This window comes from Psittacula echo (genome assembly GCF_963264785.1).
Source record: "Psittacula echo genome assembly, chromosome: 4".
Classification (NCBI taxonomy): Eukaryota; Metazoa; Chordata; class Aves; order Psittaciformes; family Psittacidae; genus Psittacula; species Psittacula echo.
In genome coordinates, this window is record NC_137738.1 from 9741190 (window position 1) to 9759806 (window position 18617).

The following is an 18617-nucleotide window of genomic DNA, read 5'->3' on the forward strand; positions in this document are numbered from 1 at the left end:
CGCCTCCCCGCATGGCCAGAGCGAGCCGGCCGGGGCGCGCCGCAGCAGCCCACGGCCCCGGGGGCGCGGGGCGTCGGGCTGAGGGCGGGCAGGCGAGGCCGGCGGCCCCGGGGCCCCGCCGGGGGATGACTCAGAGCCGCGGCCCCTGCAGCGAAGCCGCCGCGCCGGGCTCCGCGCAGCGCCGCCCCATGCCCGCGCCCCCCGCCCGGGGCCGCCCGCCGCCCGCCGCGCCCGCCGCGCCGCGCACCGGATGATGCCCCCGCGGGGGGCGGCGGGCTCCTGCCGCCGGCGGCGCCTGGCGCCCCTCAACGAGGACAACGGGCGGTTCCTGCTGCTGGCCGCTCTCATCGCGGCGTACCTGAGCGCCGGCGCCACCGTCTTTTCGGCCCTCGAGAGCCCGTCGGAGGCGGCGGCGCAGCTCCGCTGGAACCGGACCCTCCACAACTTCAGCCGCATCTTCAACATCAGCCTGCCGGAGCTGCGCGCCTTCCTGCGGAGCTACGAGGCGGCTATGGCCGCGGGCATCCGCGTCGACGCCCTGCGGCCCCGCTGGGACTTCCCCGGCGCCTTCTACTTCGTGGGCACCGTTGTCTCCACCATAGGTGAGCGCCGCCCCGACGGGGCCCGCCCGGGGGTGCTGCGGCCGCGGTCCCCGGGGCAGTCGTTATAGCGACCAAAGTTTGGGGAGAGGCGCTGCCGCGTTGCTATGGCAGCCGGGGGGGATACTTACAGTCCGGTGAGAGCCGGGTCCCTGACATCCACCTCACCCCGGAGTTGGGGGGTCGCGGTCTCACCTCCCGCCCCATTGCGAGTAGCCGGGGACCGGCGCTGCGCTGCGCTTCGGATCTCGCTGCGGACCGCACCGGCCCCCGACCCCAGTAAACTTTTGGTGTGGGCACTGAGGATCCTGAGCGATAGCCAGGTTTTCGCGATGCCTGATCGCTCAGGTTGGAGCTGGTCACTGCTGGCCAAGTTAAGATGCGTACGTGAATCGAGGCGTTAGCTGCACTGAATATCTTCCAGCTGCACCATAATACACAGTCTCCGTACCTTCCTGGCTACAGCTGACCGCAGTTACTCGTGTCCGATATGTGATTAGGAAGAGCTGCACTTCATGCGCAAATAGGGACTTTTAGGAAGAGGAATTTGGGAATTTTTTTTTTTTACTCTAAAATGACCATTTTTTACTCTACGGTATTTAAAAGCATCATTAAGAATTGTCATGTGGGAAATTTACTTGGAGTAAAGCTGCGGCTTTCTGCTGCTGTCAGAGTGTTGCTTGAGAAATCCTGTCCCTGTGGACACCACATCTTACTGATTTTGTCTCTCTGATGGCCACTTGTCTTAGGGCTTGTGAGAGTAAATGTCAGGCTTTATTAGAGGGATTGATGTCCCTTTATTAGAGGGGCAGAAATGCACAGCTTATTTTTGCGCTTAATTCATTACATTTGGAAACTGTTATCAGTAGTGACTGGTTAAAAGAGTTGTGACAGTGACTACAGCAATGTTGACAAGTGTTGGTACTTTTTGCATTGAATAATTCAGTTAACTTTTCAAGTATACCCAGTAGTCCGGTCTTTAAAACATCATTGTAAGTGTTAGGCTGTCTTCATCACAGTAGCATAAGCACCATCCCTGGAGACATTCAAGGCCAGGCCGGATGTGGTTCTGAGCAACCTGATCTAGTTGAAGATGTCTCTGCGCACTGCAGGGGGATTGGACTAGATGAGCTTTGAAGGTCCCTTCCAACACAAAACTATTCTATGATTTTATGATTTTTAAGAGATCAGTATGACTGACCTGAATGGATAGACAAAAGAAGTTGGAGTATTAACAAACCCACTCTCCTTGCACCTGCTGTAGCAAACTCAGGCAATGTGTAAAGGCAAATCTGTTCACTTCTTTCCAGCCCTGGCTTCTTGCCCCTGTGGTTATTGAAATGAAAAATGTTTCCCCTTCATTTGCAAGCATTTATTTGCATCTCCACTTCATTGCCCTGGCTGCAGTCATTTGTAGCTGGGTGGAGGGAATGAGAAACTCAGCAGGGGTTTTGGCAATCTTGACAGGTGTAAGTGGCTGAACTAAGAATTGCATTTCTTGTACTCCTGTAGTGCAACGTACGGCATTGCTCTCTCTTTATAGCCAATAACATCTACATCTCTCATGTGCAAGATTGAGGCTGAAGATTGTTTTTCCTAAGCTACAATAAAGGCCAGATCCTGCCAAGTTTTCCCCTGAGTAGTACCTTCCTTTGGCATATTACCTGCTAGTGCTTACTCCTGGATTACTTTCAGTACTTTGTATGAGTTCAGTGAGCCTGCTGTAGAGTGAGGTTTTGCTTTGAGTGAGGAGATGGAGCAGTAGGTGGCTGCAAGCGAAGCTGAGTTGTGCCTTTGGGCACAGCAAAGGCCATGTACCTAGCTACCTGAAGTCCATTTGGTTCCTCTTCAGCTCACTTGCCGTATAATCCTGGTTCTGGGCAATTCCACCTGCCTTCATGTTACACTTAATTGACAAGAACACTGTCATTACTCAACCTTGCCAAGAACTGCCAGACATCTAGAGTCAAAACAACTTACCTTCCTCAACAACTTTATCATTTACGTGTGTCAAAGCAAGTTTCTTACTCCAGCTAAACATGCTCCTATCATAGTGATGCATCAGAAGGCTTTCTTACTCACTGCTTAACAAACAGCAAATAGATGCGATGTCTGTTGAGCCTAAGTCACCCACAGCTTACTCAGCCTCTTATCAGTAGAGGATTCCAACTTACAGAAAACTGAATGCGTCTTTTCAAGTCCTCTCTGCTCTCACTGGTTTTAATAGAACTACTAAATCCTTTGTATATAGCCATCAAAATATAGTCACCCAGGGACAGGGCTGCAAGCTCTCCTGGGCTTTGTGTAAGCTGATCAGAGGGGAGGAGGCTCCAGTTCTTCATCCTTCTGTGAACACAAGGATTAGGCACCATTGGGCTTGGAGAAAACTGCTCCATCCATCCTTCTTGAGCAGAGCCTCTGCTGAGCAGACCATCTTCCCTTCGTTAGGTGCTTTGTCTTCTCTACTTCCCTGGCTGCAGTTCTGCATCTTCCATAATTACACAGGGACACAATCAAACCCTCTGGGTGAGAAACATGTTAGTGGGGTCTTTAAGAAATGGAAGAGAGTAAAAGTGAAATGTTAAGTCTGATCTTAATGCATTTCCCTGAATAGCCCACAAAGCAAGTGGCTTGCAGTCCATAAATCACCCTCTTGATAGCACTCTGGGCATTCATTTTTTTATTATTGCATTGTTTGTGGTTGAAGAATGAAAAGTTGAGTCTGTTTTTCATTAGACACTTCCCAATTTACAGAGCTATGTAAGAAAATCCTTCAGTCTAATTTCTGGTGGCTTGCTGTCAGTCTACACCACTTAGTCACTATTTTCACTTCAAAAGGTATTTTTTGTAGGCAGTTACTACTGTTCTGATTTCTTTAAGGAGCAGCAAGGTGACATTTATTCTTGAGTCACTGGTCTAACTGGCAGTAGACTTTCAGTTGAGTTTTTTCTTTCCTTCCCAAAGTTCAAATCACAAAACCCCAGGACTTTGTTAAAGGACTGAAAGCAAAGCACAACTCAGACCAGTTTTCTTCCTGGTAAAATGTTGCAGAGTACAGCATAATTGATCGTAGTTTTCCCCAGATTCTGGTAGCACAGATTCATTCTCCATAGCACATAAGGCAGCTCCAGGTGCCTGAAGCTCTGGATTTCTAACGCAGTCCGTGAGCCTAGACACTACATCCAGATTTCTTTCCCTCTTTTAGGTGCCTGTCCAGTAAAACATACTGAGACATCAGCTTAATAAATTTGAATTTTAAGCTTCTTATGTGTAAGTACACACGTTTCAAACATCAAGCAATACAATTGTTTTATAGAAATCTATATCAGGCATTAAAAATTAGGTCAAAAGTAGTACTCCAATATGTAAAAGTGATTTTTCAACCTAATGTTTTTAAGAAACACTCTTACTGTGTGTGGATTGTGTTGGGATGGAACATGTCTGGGTTGTGGGTACTTGAGAAAGGCTCTTGGGAAGAAAAGGCACAAAGACCTTCTCTCTGTACAGGTGTGTGAGGGTTACAGGTGCTTAGGTCACAGTGTGTAGGAGTGAGCAGGACTGTTTATGCTTGCCTTATCCCTGAAGTATCCAGTTAAATGACTCAGTATTTGGGTGGACTGACAATTCCACCAAAAGGGATGGGGCATGCTCTGCTGTTAAAGAGGTAAGGCACAGCCCTACAGTGAGATGAGAGACAGGGCTTAGAAGCCCATGAAGAAAGACCATGTAATGAGAGATGTGTTTTCTACCAGCTAACTAGCTCCCAGCAGCTCCTCTGTCCTTGCTTAGCATGTTGGCTGGGTTGGAACTTCTTGGCTGCTCTGTAGAGACCCAGCATACCCAGCACATCATCTCCGCTTGTGCTCCACAACCTAGGCACCAGTACCACTCACTTCTAAACTATCCTCTGGCTCTGTGTTGTAGTCTTCTGGGAAAATCTGGATGTCCAGATGTGCTGAAGGTGATAATTCAATAGAAGCGATGTGCAAAAGGCAGTTGGACAGCCCAGCAAGAGCATGGTAAGATGCTGGGGAGGGAGTGAGCTAGGGAGTGAGCCCCCCTGAGAGCAGGCAGTTCAGATGGTAATTTGGCAAGAAATTCCACAAATAACCCAAATGGTCTGTAGATTTTAAGGGGAAAATGTATTTGTCCTGTCTTCATTGCTGTATTTCAGGATATGAATTTGAGCTGCAACTGGGGAAGGTTCTGGCTCTCTGCGAATGCAATTTCACTGTGTGTATGGCCAACATAAACCAAAGGGTGACAGTCAAACCAGAGGGTGCAGCTGATCAGCATCAGTGTTCTGCTTTCTCAGGGCTCTGCGATTCTCCAAGGCTTGTACAGGAAGCTTTTGCAGCGGGTTCAGATTAGGGCGCAGTGACCTGTAGGATTGACTTTCTTGAAGTTGAAAAATAACCAAGAAAAACCAAATGAGAAAGCAGTTGGAAGAGCAAGTGGTATTGTTAAGCTGCAGTGTCAGGTTATTTGTCTTTGCCATCTCATACGGGGTCTGCAGCCAGCATGAGAGTGAGTTTCAGCTTGGTGTGCTGTGACCAGATCTGATTGCTTAGGCATATGTAATGTTTTGATCAATGTGCCAGTGGATTTCCAGAAGTTATTTTCTCAAGTAATCTTGATAAAGAACAGAGAACAAGATGCTCACTCAGCAGGTCAGTGATCAGCATATTTCTGTGGAGACAACTGATACGACAGTGATTTTCCTCAGATGAAGACTTGGCACCATAATGATGTTTTCTACTTGCCATAGCTGCATGGGACTATTAACTTCTTTGGGTACCACTGATAGGGATTTCCTAAATGTGTGGGCATAAGTTGGGTGCCCTGAGCAGAAAAGTAATCTAAATCACAGCTTGCCTTCTTGTTGGGAGCAGAAACAGGAAGCTTCATTTGGGTTACATCCATGTAATTATGCAAATGACTTGAGGTATCTCCACTGAAGGGTTGCAATGAAATAATTTTGATCCTAAATTTATTGGGTTTTTATTCTGGAAGGCAGCACAAAGGAGCCCCAGTGCTTTAAATAAGGGCCTTCTTAAAAGACAAGAAGTTTTCTGAAACTATTATTTTAGTCAGTACTACTTAGGGTTTACCTGCCCTTGGAGGGTTATGCCAGACCCAGAAAATGAAGCTATTACTGTGCTTCAGTCATCTAAACTGAGTCCTGCAGATCACATCAGCTCAGATTACTTAATCTGCGAGTTTCAGAGGTTTCTTAAATATTAAACCCTAGCTATGAAAGCAAGAGTTTCAGAACACTAACATCAGTAAGGTAGAGACCTAATTGTTGTTTTATGGCTGGAGATGTTAAGTCAAAGGTAACCAGACTGGACTTCTTTTTTGCTGTAGCTGTGGAGTTTGGGGTGCTCGGCTGACGCACTGAAACCTGCTGTCTCCAAACTGAATGTCAAGCAGCACAGCATCTTAGTGTAGTCACCCAAAAAAACCCGTATCCTGTCTATAACATCAGAGAATAAAGAATATTCCCAGCATCGCATGAGATACGGTCCCACATCTCATAAGTCAGAGGAAGTTTTGTATTATTATGTGCTGGTTCAGGTTCTAAACAAAGACAAGCTGGAGTTTGTAATCAAGGCTTCTCCATTTTTGCAGCATTCACTCAGGTAATTGGAGGAGCAATGTCTACTTAGTGAACACTTGGCACGTCACTCAGTCTGGTTTTCAGCGGTAGTCCTGCTGGGCAGCCAATACCTGTGTTTCAGTTCCCTATGCATTTACCAGAGCGTGGAGATGTGATTGCAAACCAAATGTTGGTGGGCCAGAATACCACTTTGACAGCTCTCCATCCACAGAGGTTACACACATGACTCCAGCCAGTCCATCTTTATCACTAAGCAACCACCCTGTGAACCAGATACCATGCCTGTAATAGCAGTGAGGGATTGTAATTGCTGGGCTTATCAGCTGCCCTGTTTGCTGAGGGCTCATAAATCCAAATCCTGCCTGAAATCCTACAGGATGTGTTCCCATGGAGCCTGCCTGGTCCCTAGCCTCTGCACTCCCCCTTTTCTCTCCTGGGGATATTCCCTCTTCCATTCTCTTAAATCTCATCTAGTGCTCCCCTGTCACCTGCCTTTCCCAGGCACTCTTCATTTCTCCAGCTTCTGCTGCTTGCCTCCCGGTTAGCATGCCCTCCTCTGCTGATGGTTGGCTTGCTTGATTCAATTTTGAATATTTGTTTGATGTCTTTGTTTCAAGTTAACAACAACCAAAAAAATTCAGAAGTAAAGCTTTACAGTTTCTTTGTGTTCCTCATCAGACTTGACCTCTTCCCTGGTGTTAGTGCTGCTGTTGACCCTCATTTCTTTTTGCAGTATTTCTTCCTTCTACAACTGTCTTTAGTTTGACACAGATCATACACACTTAATCATTCTTTCTCACTTTTACTGATGGGTCATCTTTGCAAGCACACTGCCTTGTTTTTATGTGAACTTTAATTGCTCTTCATCGTGGAGAGGAGAGAAGAGGAGAACAATTATAGGATAGATTTGCTGACAATTAACTTCATGTAACAATATGCACTGCTGGTGTTGTGCTTGAAAATACAGCATCATATCTTTATTTTAATAAATGCAGTATTACCCTGTCTTTGCAGATACTGAAGTCAATGAGAATTTTATTACTCATGCTGTAGTAGCATCAGGGTTAGAGCAACAGAAAACCAACTTTGAACATTTAATCATGCACTTTTTAGAATGATGACAGCTTGATACTAATGGAAACATAGCCTGTACCTGCCTGAGCATTGCTTACCTTTATCAAAAGAGACAGTTTTCATAGTGTGTCAGCTCCGAGTGCATATCCGAATGCATTTTGGGAGAAGATGGGTAAGGACAAGGATTAGGGGAACGTGACAGTCATCCTGAATGCAGTACATCTTCAAAGTGATAATAAAACCTTTTGTGAATGGAAATACTGACATAACAAGCAGAATTATAATCTAAGGGGCAATTACATAGCAATCCAGACAAATCAAATAGGTTTAATTTTGTGTCTCCTCAATAGCCTGCTTCTGCTGAAGTCAATAGTAGACCAGTCTAAGAGCTTGAGGAAATCCTAACTTATTCATTTTATTGGCACACTAGGCATAACAAATGTAAGCCTGATGTTGCCAGCTCTTGTCATTACTGTAAGTAATACATCTCCCTGAGCTCAGTGGGTCTGTTGGTGGCAATGGGTGGTACGTACCTAGCTGTAGACATGGGGAGGTTTCAGTGCAGTCTCTCTTGAATCAAATGAGAAGCAGAAAATTAAATCTAATTGCATTAGATGAGGCAAAGCATTAGGAGCCTTTTCAAGTAATTAAAGCTTTGGAGTGGAATAAGGTAAGAAATTGAGCGGTTTGATGTTAATGTATTACTTACATGGGTGAGGCACTGCTATTGCCCGTGTTTAAAAATCCATAGTGAGTTCTCCGTACTCGTTGATGAAAAAAGCAGCAATACCTTCATAATCACAGTGATTCTTCAACAAATTTTAACCTTTCTGTGCTTGTAGCATTGCAGCTTCTTACCCTTTAGAAATGATGGGCTGAATATTCATTCTTAAGTCTTATGGAGGCAGATTTAATCACAGCACAAATAGCAGCTAAGGGGAGACTTGTGCACATGAGAACTGGGTGAGAAACTAATTCAGGAAATTTCAATTAAAAAGAAAACCAGATAAAATCCTTTGGTTCTTCATTATTGAATATTCTGTCAGCTCTTTGCTCACACTGAGTATTGTGCAAGCAATATATCCCTCTCCTGAGGACAGACAAAAAGTACAGTGTCATTTGTGCTCAGTGTGTATGAAGCCAAATGTACTTTTAAGTCCTTCAGCATTGGAAATCACAGCGGTGTAAAGATCTTAAATCCAAATTATGATTTTAATGAGAGGGGCAGAAGGAAGCTGTTTGATAAAATGATCTGTCCATTTACAAAAACTGCTACTGGCAGAACTGCGAGGACCGGGACAGTCTCAGAGAAAATGATCTTGATAATGTGGGGAAGTGGCTCAGAGTCATTAAATTTGAAAGTGGTCAAGGGAAATGCATACTAAGGAAGGGTGAGTTAAATACAGAAATAGAAAGTGAGAAATGAGTGGTTAGTCAGCACTCCTGTCACCCTGTATTTCTATTACAGTTACTTAAAATTAGGTCTTTGTGCGTTTGTGAATGAGTTGGAAGAGCGGCTCAAGCAAAAAGGTATTTGAGAATTTGTTTCTTTGCATTCAGCTGGGACCTTCTGAAATAAGGGACTCGTGAAATCAAATTTGAACCATTAAGAAGTTGAGGTAGATTTATCAGAGCTCTTTAATTAAATTACAGCTGTAGAAGTTTGTATAGAGATGTGGAGGGGAAAAAAAAAACCCAAATAGTGGAAAAGATGTTTGTATGTTTAAGGTCTTTTTATCCTATAGGTCCGTCTTTATAGGCTAACTCTTTGTAAAGCAGAAGAGCTGAGCCAGCTGTCAAGAAATGAATGTTCTCTGAATACACTAACTGATGCTTCTTCTCACAAACAATGGTGGCAGAAGAAACCATTTGACAGCCTTTCCCATTTGTAAGGCTTAGAAAGCCCAGGAGTGACATCTTGTTTTATTAGACTTATCTGGGGAAATATGACATACACCCCAGACCACTTGTGAAATTCAGATAACGCTATTTTTTAGCCTGAAAGGAGAAGTATTGTGAGATGTACTGGCACTGGAGTGGCAAGTTCAAGTATTCTTTCAAAGCCCATAATGTCTCAAGACTATAACAAAATAATTTGGAAGTCATTATTCTTTTCTCTGTGCAGTTGAAAAAAAAAAAACCAAAAAAACCAACATTTTGCACAACCTTGGGTCTAGTCAGGCACCTGAAATCCATTGTCAAGTTTCAAAAAACAGCAAAAGCAGGTGTGAATGCTAATGTTTGTAACACTCCATTTGAAATGACAGAGCATAATTTTTTTCCTGTTAGGGTGTTGCTTAGAAACACAATTATCTACACAAAAAGCATTCTCAAAATCATAGGAAAATAAGAGTTGAAGCAGCCTTTAAGGATGAAAAATCAAGATTGTGAGAGAAGTCAACTTCTGAAACAATGTTCATATCATCAGCTGCATGAAGACTATAGGAAGGTGGCAGAGTATGGCTTCAGATGTTGGACTCTTGTGGTCCATGAGCTATACCTTCATGTACATCCGTGGTTACTGAGATGGACTTTGTATACTTCTTGGCTATCATGCTTTTGTTTTCTGCTGATTTTTGAGAACAGTTACTCTAAATTCAGGGCTGTTTCCTGTGTGTGATAGTGTCTCAGCAACCTCTGTGGTTTAGCTGAGGTTTGGCACTGCAGTAAGACAAGGCAGATGCTTTTGCACACAATCTGGAATGTGAGCAGGGGTTTGATACAGCCCCAACAGCTGCTAATGCAAGATTTTGAAGACCCTTAGCCTCTAGTGCAAGGAAGAGTTTTTCTATAGTAATATAACTTACTCAAACAACAAAGGAGCCTGTGGGCTATATTTTCTCATCATTAACACCACCACCATTTCAGAAAAGATCATGCCAAAATGGCTTTTCCCAGCTATTAGGATAAGGAGGGAAAGCAAACCAGAGATAGGACAGTGCAATCATCATGTGTGGAATCAGCTCTGCACGAGCTGAGGGTAGTTCACAGGGATTCAGGGTGCAGCCAGAGGAGTGTCTTGCTTTCATCCCCTTTTCCTGGAAGTCTTTCTTTGTGAAGTGGTTTAGCACTAATGTAGCCAACACTAACCCCTATTCTTTCTGTTTTACAAGCCATTAGAGCCACCCGCTGTAGCAAGGGGCAGAGTAACTGACAGAACAAGAGAGGGTTTAGTATCATCTTGCTTAAGATTTGTGCAAGAAAGGTAGCATAAAATGAAGAAAATAGTTTTAGTCTTTATTTTTATAACTGTAAACCAAGAGTTTAACAGACAAGATTATATTATTTGAGAGCAATAAAATCTGAAGTGTTGGAAGAAAGTTTATTTATGAACGGTATAGAGAGAGGAATATTAATATAGAAGGAAGATTGTCATGCCAGATGACATCTCCATCCCTTTACAGTCAAGAGGCAGGAAGAGTCGTGTCAACTTGTAAGTCCTGACTTTTTTTGTGCAGTTTGAATTCCTTCTCTTCTGAGTTTCATCCTTCTCCAAGCTTCATTCTCCATCATCTCCTGATGATGGGGCCCCTGGAGAGGGCCTCTGTTCTTCGTTATAAATTGTGTTCTGTTGCAGTAGGATTAACCAGAAAACCCAAACATAAGCTTGCCAAAGATTCTGGGCCTCAAGCCCGTTTGGTGCAAGTCAGTCCCTATTTGCTTGCACAAGGTACATAGAGGAGCAGCCAACCCCAGCCAGAGAACTGTAAAACTGATTTAGAGACACTTCTGCTTCTTCCTGAGCTTGGTTCTGTGCCAGAGAAGCTTGGCCAGACCAGATGATCAGCCTTCTTCTGTGTTTATTGGGCTGTGTCTCTATGATAATGGCATTTAGTAGTGAGCAAGGGTGGCCTTGTTTAGTCTTTGGTATGCACTTTCTTCTCACACTGTACACAGAAAGGGCAACATGCAGTACAACTGAGAAAAATAAGCTTGCCTACTTGTAGTAAATAAATAGAACAAGAGTGCTGCTGCTGGTGAAGCTGAAGCTCCAGTCTTTCTCTTTTTAAGGGTCATTTATCACTCAAGTTCATAAAAGTTAAGCTGCTTGAGCTGATACATGCATCTCCTGAATACTCACTAGAAATTGAAGATCTTTCCTGGAAAGCTCATCTAGAAGGTGTCAGCATAGAAAAACACACTTGGGAAGCCTGCTATGATCAGCAGCCAGGTTCTGAGGAGGTTATTCTTCTCCCCTTTCCTAGGGGATCTTAGGGGCCACTCCGAATGCCTTAGACCCCATCAAGGGTTCTGAGAAGAAACATCACCCTTAGTCCTCTCAGGTCCAGCATATCCTTCATCCTAAATACATTGTTCCAGCTCTTATCATGTGTGACACCTTCTCTGTAGGGCATAGGGTCCCCTCCTCACCTGCCTACTGATACGGCCGGGTATCAGCCACGCATGGCAGCCCCTCCACATGCAAGGACCCTGCGTCTGGGGTCAGGATTCTTATTCCCATCAGAGGAGGTTTCCTTGCAGCTTCATAGCCCCCAGGCTGCCCTGTCTCCATTATAGCAGAGATCCGTCACCACCTTGTCCCCTCCAGAATTTCCTCTCCAGGGCACCCAAGTGCCCTCTTCAAACCCAGGACCACAGCCACCAGTGCCTCTCGTACCTCCACAGCCCTCTCCATCACACTGCTCTCTGTTGCTGGTGCCTCCTGCTCCGTTTCCACAGGGCAGTCCTTCATGGCATCCTTCTGCTTTTTAGGGATGCCCATGGGATTGCAGACCACTTGCCCATGAGCAGAAATTACAGGTTGCCAGAGAAGTGGGGCAGTCCTGGCATTCCTGCCCTGATGGGGCTGCCATGCTGCTGTCCAGCCCTGTTTCTTGTCCTCACCAAGTCACTGTTGGGTATAATTTAGGTTCATCTTTGTCATTCACCTCTGCAGGAAAATATTGTTACCTCTCGATCTCTTTTTATACTTTTCACAGGCACCTGGTAACTAACAACCATTTATTAGCTTCACCTTTTAGTTATTTAATATCACGGTTGCCAAGTTAATCACTTTTTTTTTCTTTTCAAGGAAGCTTTGGTTATTTTAGGCTGGCAATTCTATTAACTATTTAAAAACCCAGTATGTTATAAATAGGAATGCAAGTGTGGCCGTGACTTTTTACATTGTGATTTAAATCACAGCCAGTAGAGAAATGCTGAGGGTGATCGATTCTGGTGTTCACTGATGTTGTACATCGCTGCACTTTGAATGACCAATAACCTGTCCACAGCTGTATGTAAGCAGAATAGAATTGGTATTGTGGAAAGCTGTTAATAGTTGCCTGCAGCTTCTTGAAGCTCCTTAGTGTTCAATTAATCATCTCCTGGCTCTGTTCTGCCAGTGTGACTCCTTTGAGTAGCAGTTGTCTCAAATACCTGACAAGTATTTCACCGATGAGGAAGTAACAAGGAGCAACAGCGATGACCTGGACGTGCATTGAGTTTATCATGGTGATTTTTCAGGTCACAGAATAGGCATCTTTTCCCATAGTCTCTGGTGGATTGGATGGATGTATGCACATTTTCAGGTACCGAACACTTAGAGGAGTTAGGGAGAAAAAAGATCTGCTTTAGCCCACCCTGGTTCACAAAGCAGATTTACAGGAGCTCTGACCATCTGCTTACTGTAGGCTTTGGGCAGAAAAGTCCATGTTAAAAGAATGTTATTAAAATTGCAGAAAAATTATGAAATGCCAGGAACAGCCTGCTTATTCAACTTGAAATGGTTTACCAAGGATGGGTGGATGGATGATCCTTATGAGTCCCTTTCAACTTGAGATATTCTGTGATTCTATGATGGATGGGTGATAGACAGACAGATTATGGGGCTTTGAGCAACCTGGTCTAGTGAAAGGTCCCTTCCAACCCAAACCATTCTATGATTATGGGAGTCACATAGTTACTCAGCGTTTTCACCATGGGATATCTATTCCAGTCCATGGGTCACCAAGGACTGCAAGTTTGCGTATGATACAGGTTAGGCCACCCCTAAAACCTGCAGTGGTATCTCATATCTTCAGACATAGCATGGGTCTTAAGTTAAAGTGTCTTAATTCACAAAGTGCTGGGGAGACAACTACTGTTCAGAGGCTCTGTTTCCAGAGAGTAATGTAAAGGAGATGAGATGTGATTTTACAGCAAAATTTATACTAAAGGCTCCAGCAATGGAAAAGCTCTAAAAAAATTTACTGTTTGAGCCCAAAGGGGGGTATTTTAATAAAGCAAGCTGACAAAGATGTTAAAGGGAAAGTAAGTTTTTCGCTTGTAGTCTGAAAATGCAAAGCCAGGTGGAAGAACTGCCTTGTGGAATTCTCACTCCTAGGGTGAAAGCATTGGATGCAGCAGGTTTCCATCTGTGGCAGTTTTGTTGGCTCTGAGCTGTGACCGTGTATCCAGGGCAACTGTTTCTGGATGTTGGGTGGTAAGGAGCTGTAGAATAAATGAAAGGTAGTTATGAAATACACAGGTATGACTATTGGGCAATGATGATGAAATATTAACAGCTGGCAAAGGGGTTGAAGGGAGCACCAGAACCCAAATTCGGAATATGGCATTTTGTTCTTTGATACGGTGTATGTTACTTAGTAAAGTCCAACCAAGAGTATTGGAAAGACATGAAATAAAGCAAATGTGGAACAGACATGAAACAAATTGGTTGCTTTTAGTTTATGTGTCTGTGTTCTGTAACCCCCATCTATCAGGAACCAGTCCTGTATGGGAGCTTAGTCATTACGGTGCAAGAACTTCTTCCCATCTTGAAGCACCATTCCAGTTATGGGGGGTTTCTGTTTATTTCTGAAAAACTGTTTGTTTAAAAAGTTATATTCAGCAATTTTAGTTTCTTTTGATTCCTTTAAATATGACTGCATTATACTTACATAATGGTACAGAGGTGATGCTAGCCTCATGGTTTAAGTGCTCTGGGATTTAAGATGATGCTCAATTGTGTTGACTTGGCTGTATGAGCCAAGTCCCATGGCAGGAAACCTGGTTAAGAAGAGCTGGGGGGCTGGCTGAACGAGGCAGGGACACACTGCCATGGTAAAGGCTAAAAGAGTTTCTTATGTTCAGTTTTCGGGGTGACCAAAACTTTCTTCAGTCTCTGGGTACATAGGCAACTTTAAAGGAAAACTGTCACTCCCTTTTATCTCAAAGTAGAGTAAGACAATTGGCCTGACAGTAGAGCTCACAGGTACTAAGGCTGCCATTCCTTTTTGTCTTTTGGTATCAAACCTCTTTTACACATAAGAAAATACGTAACAGAAAAGAAAGCAGGAGCAACAGGAAGCATATCACAAGTTTGTCCAGTCTCACTGCCTCTTGATTCCGTCACCAGCTTAAGTGAGTTAAAAATCCAGGTGAGCAGGATAGTAACCACAAAACCTATTATGCAAGGCAGGATGAGGGACTCGTTAATGGCCAGCATTTACCCATGAGGGGCTGCTGAAGGGTAAGTGTTACCTGAGAGTTTTTATCATCTCTAATTCTGCTTGTCTGGGGAGAAGTAGTATTGAGCAGCTGAAATTAATGCTGCCATAGTGCTTGTAGAGACAAGAAGTGGTGAGGTAGATTAGGGCAGAATTATCATGAGGGAGGTTGAAATACTGTGTCTGTTCCACACAGAATCAACCTCAAGGTACCTGTGCAATATGTGTCAGGGACACCAAGAAATGCAGAGCATCTGTCTTGGAAGCACAGTCAGTTCTGGGTGAATTTGTTTCACCCTGACGACATGATGTACTTACTTTAGAGCAGGGGCTGAGCTCAGAGGTGTTGTACAGAACATACCAGGACTAATGCCTTATGGTCCAGGTGGTGCTGAAGGGAAAAACAGAGCTAACAAAAGAAGACGCTGCACAAAAAGTACAAGTGCACTTCTATCTGCTAGCTGTTGACCTGAAGTTGCTGTTTGCCTGGTCTTACTTTTTGTCTGGTTTATGTATTTGTTAGCACTCTCTTGGCTGTGATGGGTCCTTTCACCTTGCATAGCTACATGCTCAATAATGCTTCAGAAAATCTTACTTCAGAAGATCTTGCTTAAACAAACCTCATCAAAAATATAACTTCACCACCTCTCATGAATGATCCCCAGCAAATACTAAAAAGCTTCAGCACATTTACAGCTTCATCCAAACTGTCACTATTTCTCTTTTTTTAATTAATAAATGTGTCTAGCCATATGTGTGACAATAAACCCATTTATTTTGATGGTGATGTTCACATGCTTGCTGTGAAGCACATGTTCAAATGTTTTGCTGACAAGGCATGGGAGAACAGATGCTTTCTCCATAACGAGCTGGCCGTATACCCTTAGCTGGCAACCATAAGCTCCATGGCTTCTTCTAAGGACCAGGCACTAGTGGGTATTCATCATCAAATGAGCAGGCTTCTACAAGCAACCAGCCCGACTCAGGTAACAGCTTCACTGCACAGAGGAGGAGGAACTGAGGAGAGCTTCCCAGTCACCCATGTTAAGCCTGGAACCCTGAGGCAGGCTTCATGAGGTCTGCTCAAAGGTGGTCTTTTAGCATGACAAAACAGAGAGGCTGTGGGTCCAGAAAACAAAATCTGAGGACCTCTTTGATAATTTTTTATTTTCTAGTGATACTGTGCAGGTTTTTCACTGTCTTTTGCAGAAAAGGCTGTTTCTGCTGTGAAGAAACTGATGATGCAGTATAGTCCGAATTGCTGGCACACAGTTGTTCCCAAGCATGCCAGATCCGTTGTGAAAGTAGAACCACCTCCTTCCTTGTGCACCTTCCTGGCATTGAAAAGATATTTCCAAGTTTACTTTTCATGAGCATTTACATCCTTGTATCAACAAATGCAGAATGCTGTATCAGTGAAGCACACAGGTAGCACAAATAAATTACCCAGAAAAATAGAGTAATTGCAAAAATAAATCAATGTATTTCAAGCAGCAATCTCAACTAATTTTCTGTTTCTGTTTAAAGCTGCATCATGATAATAAACTGGATTTAATAATATCATTATGCTCTATACCAAAAGTTTTTATTCACAAACTTTAATTGATGTGGTCAGATGTTGCTATTTACCTGCCTGAATATGTTACTTGCTCAGCATTTATATGGAACATTAAGGTAAAGATATTTCAGGATGCGGATGTTTCACAAACCATTAATTTAGATTAAATGTGGTTATTTATTCATGGGGCACCACATTTAGCCATGAATAAATAAAAGCAGCCTGAACAACTGAGCATTTTTATGGGGAAGAATAGCAGGACAAGGACAGTAGTTACAGAATTGAGTTTCAGAGATAGGATGTGAAATACATGTTATTATTTTTCATAAAATAACTGGTATCAGTAAATAACATGGAGCAAACTTACTGTGTCTGTTTGCATGCAAGTTTAAGATCGCTTTTGCAGTTATTTAAGCATCTGTAGCTACAAGGCACTACTACTTATATAGAAAAGTAGGTGTATGAGTAATGTCAAAATACAATTCTTGTAAAGAGGAGGTGAATTAATATTGCTGCTGGCTCTTTCCTGAGTTTGCATACTCTGATTTTCCTATTTAACTGTGCAGCAGTGTTTTTTGCCTGCTGCAATTACCAGTCTGCCAGACGGCTCCGCAGTGTGGGTATCTTGCTGATGGCTTTTCCTTCTGTGGTGGTATCAGGTGGGCTGATCGCAGTTGGGATTTGGTTAAGACTTTAAAGTGCTGTTATTTTAAAAACAGCATTCAGTATTTGGGAGTTGTTTTTTTCCCCGTTTTACAACATGAGAATTCTTGTCTTCTCAGGGAATGGTATAATCAGACCTTGAAAACAAAAGCGTTACACTGGGTTACAGCTTGTAACGGGGCTTCAGCTTTCCAGCGGGTCATGCTGACTCATACACGTGGGAGCAGAGAAATGGCCTCTTCACCTCATCCCACCTCAGAGAGGTTTGGAGTCAGGAATGCTTTCACTTGTATTTACAGAGTGGTAATATGCTGCCTTTCATCTCTGTGAGGAGTTTTTGCTTGCTCTTGAGTTTTAGTCATCTTGTTGAGCTTTCTGATGCCTTCTTCATTCTTAACAAAACTTGGTTTCGTGTTGGCCTAAGCTGACTTAGGAATAGCAAGTCTTTTGTCCAGTGGGATGGGACCTTTGTTATGTGTCCTGAGCTTACGCATGAAACACTATATCATTAACATTATACATTTATCTCCACCTTAGGATTTGGAATGACCACACCAGCAACTGTGGCTGGAAAAGTATTCCTCATCGTTTATGGCCTTTTTGGGTGTGCTGGGACTATCCTTTTCTTCAACCTCTTCTTGGAGCGCATTATCTCTCTCCTGGCGTTTATCATGAAGGCATGCCATGAAAGACAGCTGAGAAGAAGTGGTCTCCTACCTCCCAACTTCCGAAGGGGGCCAGCTATGTCTGGGGTGGGCAGTCTCGTGGGCTGGAAGCCATCCGTTTACCATGTAATGCTGATCCTGGGAATTTTTGCTATTACCCTTTCCTGCTGCGCCTCCGCAATGTACACGGCAGTGGAAGGATGGAATTACATTGACTCCTTATACTACTGCTTTGTCACCTTCAGCACCATCGGGTTTGGAGATTTGGTAAGCAGCCAAAACGCTGCTTACCAAAATCAGGGATTATACAGATTCGGAAACTTCATATTTATATTAATGGGGGTATGTTGCATATACTCCCTTTTTAATGTCATCTCAATCGTAATCAAGCAAGTTTTGAACTGGGTGTTGAAAAAATTCGAATGCAGATGTTGCCCAAAGTGCCATAAATCAAGTGCCCGCCTTGGACGTCGCAACGCCATCACCCCAGGAGCCCGCCTGCGTCGACACAACATCTCAGTGGACACTGATGGACAGTACGACAGCGACACCGAGGGGAGGAGGCTCTCTGGAGAGATGATCTCCATGAGGGAGCTCACAGCATCCAGTAAAGTCTCCCTGGCCATTTTGCAAAAGCAGTTGTCCGAGACGGCCAACGGCTACCCGAGGAATGTCTGTATCAACACGAGACAAAACGGTTTCTCTGCAGGGGTGGGTGCTCTGGCCATCATGAACAACCGCTTGGCAGAAACGAGTGATTCTAGGTAGAGTTTTTGAAATTCCTTTTGTTTCTTTAATAAAAATAAAGGGGGTTAGGGTGGAATTATCACTGTAAGCTACTGGGAAGTTTTCATTTCAGAGACAGCTTTGGTATTCATTGGGTGTTCAGTTGGGGGGTTTTGTAAGTCTTCTCTAATATGCAGTAACATCTTTACCATAATGCTACAATTTTCCCCAAAGGGATTTTTGGAAGAGACTTGGATGTTGATGCAGTATCTGATGCAGTTA

At 43.8% G+C, this 18617-nt stretch overlaps 1 protein-coding gene across 1 annotated transcript; it reads left to right on the forward strand.

The window, feature by feature from the left end:
- Positions 1–250: 250 nt before the first annotated feature.
- On the forward strand, positions 251–18377 carry KCNK12 (potassium two pore domain channel subfamily K member 12; the record flags this gene model as incomplete). Its single annotated transcript, XM_080615518.1, has 2 exons — positions 251–602; positions 17482–18377. 2 exons carry the CDS (start codon positions 251–253, stop codon positions 18375–18377), a joined length of 1248 nt encoding a protein of 415 aa, XP_080471644.1.
- Between the last annotated feature and the right edge of the window lie 240 nt (positions 18378–18617).